This window comes from Phaethon lepturus, unplaced genomic scaffold (assembly GCF_000687285.1).
Source record: "Phaethon lepturus isolate BGI_N335 unplaced genomic scaffold, ASM68728v1 scaffold34403, whole genome shotgun sequence".
Classification (NCBI taxonomy): domain Eukaryota; kingdom Metazoa; phylum Chordata; class Aves; order Phaethontiformes; family Phaethontidae; genus Phaethon; species Phaethon lepturus.
Genome location: NW_010530305.1, coordinates 1 through 5,275, shown reverse-complemented (window position 1 = coordinate 5,275; position 5,275 = coordinate 1). Strand labels below are relative to the sequence as shown.

The following is a 5,275-nucleotide window of genomic DNA, read 5'->3' as shown; positions in this document are numbered from 1 at the left end:
GGCCCCAGCTGTGGCTCACACTCCTCCTACCGCAGGCTGCAGGAGCCCCGGGAGCCCAAGGAGGAACAGGCACAGATGCTGCTCAAGATCTGCGACGACAGCGAAGCCGTGCCAAGGTAGGTGATGGCGAGCACCTGGGTGCCAAATTCCTTCGCCTTTCCTGGCCGCTGACCCTGCCAAGGCGCCTTCCCTTCCCCAGGGACGCCTCACCCAGTGGCAAGGAGGGGGCTCCGGACAGCCCCAGGGAGAGCTGCATGCCCGGCGGTACCCCCGGAGACTCCTCCCCAAAAAGCAAAGACTGTTGCAGGGGCCAGCAGAAAAACGGGGCCAAGACCACCACCCAGAAAGAGCTTGCACTGTAGAGCCCGACGCTGAGCAAGCACACGGAGCCGCTTGACGCTTGCTGCACAAAAGTCGTGCCCCGGTTACTGTCCAGCTCCTCTTGCCTCGTGCCACAAGCGAAGGCAGGAAAACACAGCCCAGGCACACAGTGTCTGCAGCGTATCAAAAGCCTGCCTTAGGGCGACCTTTTCATCTGAGAAAATAATTGTATTTATACTCTTCCTATGTTAGAAGTGAAATAAAAGGGCGCAAGTGCACGTGTCCGCTTGGTTCTGCGGCCCCGGGCAAAACGGGCCTGCCGGCTCAGGGCAGCCAGCCACTCTTAAAACCACAAAGTTTCCAAATGTGGGGAAAATAAAACAAACAAAACCAACCCTTGTGTAGGGTAGAGCCGGGAGCTCACCGCAGGGTCACAAGCATCCTGTGAACTGCCAACAGGCAGCAGAGGCAAAAACACAGGCAGGGTGCTAGAAAGAGGCACTCTGCTCCTTGTGCAGCTGTGCCATGTAAAAACTTGACAACTGCTGCGACGCAAGAGGGCAGGGTTTGACGGCTTACTCCAGCTTTTCACTAAAGATTCAGATGCCTTTCCCATGCCTGGTGAGCTCCTGTCTCCTCACCAAGCTTCCAGTCACAGGATTGAGGAAAATAAAAGGTTAAGAGAGGCTGCAGGTCTCAAAAGCACTGAAGATTTTGCTCAAGGTGAAGTTTATCCCTTTCTTTTGGTGCCAGTGCATCCGGATGCGGGCAGACCCTGCCACTGCACGGCTGGAACCGGGGTCAGAGCTAGCACTGGCACACCAGCAAATTAAGACCGAGGTGCATTCACTACAAAGAACAACTTGAGAATAAAGCTTAGTTTCCATTGTTGGCTCACGTCAAACCCAAGCAACAATTGCTTTGTTTGTTTCCAAGTGCACTTGTGCAAGTTCACAGCAGAAACGTTAATGCCTACAAAAAAATTAGTTAAAAATTAACTTGCCTGAGAAACGTTGGCTATAACAGCAGGTCACAGCTTCCATGAGGACATGTGCTGGAGGCAGAAAAAAGCGTGAGCTCTGCGAGTGACTACGCAGAGAAATCGGCACTATCCGGCTGCTGTATTTTCATGTTTGTTCTTTTCTCCCAAGCTAAAACAATGCTCGGTAAAACACAAATTACCAACAGCGGTGTTAAGCTGATGCTCCATGCAGAAAATGCTCTAAGCGAGGAGAGATGGAGAATCCGCCTCGTCTCTCTGGCTGCGCAGCCCCGTGAGTCACGGCAAGTCATGGGCGTGCTTCACCGCAACACTGGAGTGTACTGAAACGCTGCTGGGAACTGTAAGAGGAAGGATTCCCGTTTCAATCACGTCACCGGCACCTCAAGAGATCTCCAAATAACCACCAGACAAAAGTTGGCAACATTTTTTCTTGTTTTTTATAAAAAAAAGAAAAAACCAAAGCAACTTCCATCAGCGCCCCCTTTCCTGAGCCGTACCATGGCACCATCACCAAGGAACACTACAAGCCCGAACTGACAAGCAACTCATTTCCATTCCAGCTAGGAAGAATAACGTAAAACTCAGGAAAACAGTGAACCTCTTTGGTATATAACGACAGAATAAGTTATACCACAAAGCTCGAGTAAGAACCATTTCCAAAATGGTAACGTTTAAAATAGCATAGCTAGCCAAACTCTTTTCCCGTTTGGAGAATTTCCCCAGAAGCATCTCCTAGTCGCGCCGACATCCCAGGTCTCGCCCAAAAAAGCAGGCAAGAATCTTGAGTGCTAAAGCCCTCGGCAAGCCCGGCAGTTGCAGTTCTTTTGCAACCCAAAGTCCTGGGTTGTCTGCAGGACGGAGGCAGCCTGGTAGGATAGGAAGCAGCATGATTTGGAAGCAGGAAGAGGGAACACGGGTGGTGGCGGGGAGGCCTGGGAAGGCAGCGGCTGGAATGGTGACTCCCAAATACACAGCAGCAGCCAAGGGAGGAGGGAGCGGGCGCACTCTCCTGCCGTGTTTCACCAAGGCACTCCCAATCCAGCGGCATGAAGCGAGCGGAAGAGCCCTCCCTGTGAACGTTAACGCCTGGGAGAGGACTGGTCGGTGCCATGCTGCCGGCTCTCCAGCAAGCAGAGGGTAGGCAGTCCCTGCACCTGAAGAGCAGAGAGCTGGAGCTGCTCCTGCAAGCTGCCCGAGCACCAGCTTGTGGAATCGGGCCTAAAGAGATTAAAGCCACGCTTGCCTGGCTCGCAAGGTCAAAAAGCTTTGAAACTGAATTATGCCATAGGAACAAGCTGCTGACTGGCACCTTTCTGGTATGGGGGCAGGAGGGCAGAGCCGTTCTCCGGAAGAATTGGTCTGTAGGTGCTTCAGTACGATTCAGCTGCTGCAGGCAGAAGGGTTCGATTCTCTTTAGGGTCACTAGAGGCTAAGTTATCTGGAAGACCCCTGAATGTGCAACGAAGGGCTTATCTCGAGGAGGATGAATAAGCTTCTGATCTGCAAGTGACCCGGTAGGCCCCTGAGCTCCACAGCCCTTCGCCAGCTCCTCCTGGGCAGCCCGGCAATACCAACAGGCTACTACCGGCACCACGCATCGCATCATCCCTCATCCCGCAGCGCCTGGAGCCGGGTGTTTGCTCAGCCAGTCTGGTCGTCACCCCACATTACAGTTCCACTTTGACTCCTTTAATAAAAGGGAGACCCGAAGGCACCTTCCTTTTGTACTCCAGGTACTCTTCTCCAAAGAAGTGAATGAGCGTGATCTCCTCCTCCTCAATCCGCTCCCTGAAGAAGCGCCAGGACGCCAACGCGTAGCCCACCACACAGATGGGATTGCAGAGTAACACCTGTGAACAGACACCGGCGGTTAGCATCCCCTCGCTTCCCCCAAAAAACAAGGCTGCCCCCTGCAGGCTAATCACCCTTCATTACGTTTGCCATGAGGTCTAAATGCTCTCCAAAGAAAATAAAAGGTCCCAGCGCCTTTTGTGGACTTTCATTCCGGGGAGAAATTAGTGCTTATGAAGAAAGCGGCCTGCAGACAGCTGCCGGCTCCCACTGCCCCGGCTAAGAGCGCCACGTGCTGCTCCACATGCGGTCTTTATGGTCTCTCTCCACAGAGATAAAACCAAACGCCAACCATCAGCCAACAACAAGAAAAGCGGAACTAAGGCAGCGCCGAGTTACAGCTCAACCGCAGCTGGCTTCCAGTTTACCCTCTGGCCAGTGCTCTGGGCACTCTTAGAGGGAGTTTTCTTTGCCATCCAGCACAGGACTAGTAGTTGGCAGAAGCAAGGTTGAGTCCGACTACTTACAGAAAGCATTTTGACCACAGGGATGCAAGGAAACTCTGGACACCAGCTTTAGGCTAGGAGTGGATCGCACCCCGAGCCTCCAAGGACCACCAAACCCCAGCCCCACCGCCCCTGCTTATTCCGCACAGAAAATTAAGGCAACAAGGTCTTCCTGAAAACCATGGCAGGGCAGAGCGCTCAGGGTTTCCTGAGCCCCCGCATGCTGGTGGGAGGCAGAAGGCACCAAAATCCGCACCTGAGCTACCCCTGCTGCTGACCCCCAGCGGTTTGCATCCTGTTACGGGTGTGGGGCAGCATTAAGAAGAAAGACCCAGGTTATAAGATGAAAGTATCTGAGTGCGTTGTATACAGTACCTGTGTTCCAATACTCCAGTAAAACCATCCCACGTAAGACGGGTGCCGGAACCACCCATACACCCCACTTGTCACCAAAGTATGAGTATCCGATTTCTCATTCTGAACAATATGGTTGAAGTTGGAGCCAGCTGTGAGCATGGCCGCTTTCCTCAGACAATCCCCAAAGATCACCATCAACAACCCTACAGAACTCAGCCAGGTGATCTGCTTCAGCTCTGCAAGTGAATAAGGACGGGTCACAACAGGTTTGCACAGGTCACGCTCGCGCTGCGGGGGTCACAGGGGGGTGGGGTGGTGAGTTGGCTTCAGGGGGTGCGTGGGTGCGGTTTGCATTCCCCCCCCCCCCATCTCAAAGCACGACAACATGTAAAAAAAAACACAGCCAGCGCTCCATACACCGCCATCCCGCCATGAAAATAAATAAAAAGAGCATGAAAAGAGCATCCCCCGCCATGGAGTCACCCTCGACACAGCGTCCATACGTCCTCGCAGCACCAAGGCAGAACCTGGCCTTACGGTGTAGGGTAAAGCCAACGTAAAGCACAGACAAGCGGACGTGCTCGGGCCAGATGCGGGGAGCTCCACAGCCCACACTGGCACTATAATGCGGGGAAGGAGAACATCTCCCCCCTCCCAGAAAAAAAGCAGCACCCCAGACTGGGCAAACAGCAATGCTTTTTGCCAATCTGATTTTATTCCAGGTAAAGAGAAGACGCCCAGATGTAACTGAAGCATCATTCTTTGTACCACCAAAGCGGCTTGAAAGATGCAGGCAGGAAAAGACTAAAGCCCCACTACACAGCAAAGACGGCCTGGCATGTCCGAGTGAGGGGGGCGCCCCCCCAACCCCCTGAGACCGAAACCGAGAGGCTTTGAGCACAGAGAGATTAAGGCCACATCAAAGCCCTCCTTGGCTGCCAGCACGGGTCAGCTAAGCCAGGGTCGCCAGTGCTTCGCTGCCAGATGGGTGGGCCCCAGGCGAGCCACGTGCAGCTGAGCAGAGCCAGGGGACAGCAGGCGGGAGGGTGGGCAGCAGGGAGGGGCAGGGCGGACGACCTGGGAAGAGGAGCTTTTCCAGCGTGAACTCCACCCAGGAGGAGAGGGCAGCCAGGTTGTACTCGAAGCTGTGGTTGAGCAGGAAGGAGTCCAGTGAGAGGCTGCGCGGGTTGTTGATGGCTGTCACCAGGTACTCCGAGTAGTGAAAGAGGGAGAGGGAGCACATGTACCTGCGGTGGGAGGAAGGGAACGCTTGGCAGGGCTGGGGGGCACCGCACCG

The 5,275-nt window shown here is 54.2% G+C and overlaps 1 protein-coding gene across 1 annotated transcript; it reads right to left on the bottom strand.

Annotated features, from left to right (window-relative positions):
- Positions 1-2,953: 2,953 nt before the first annotated feature.
- ICMT (isoprenylcysteine carboxyl methyltransferase) lies at positions 2,954-5,225 on the bottom strand (the record flags this gene model as incomplete). The annotated part of the gene is made up of 3 exons (XM_010284236.1): positions 2,954-3,174; positions 3,997-4,214; positions 5,056-5,225. Coding segments are annotated over 3 exons (571 nt in total), but the record flags the coding sequence as incomplete, so codon positions are not given.
- Positions 5,226-5,275: the final 50 nt, after the last annotated feature.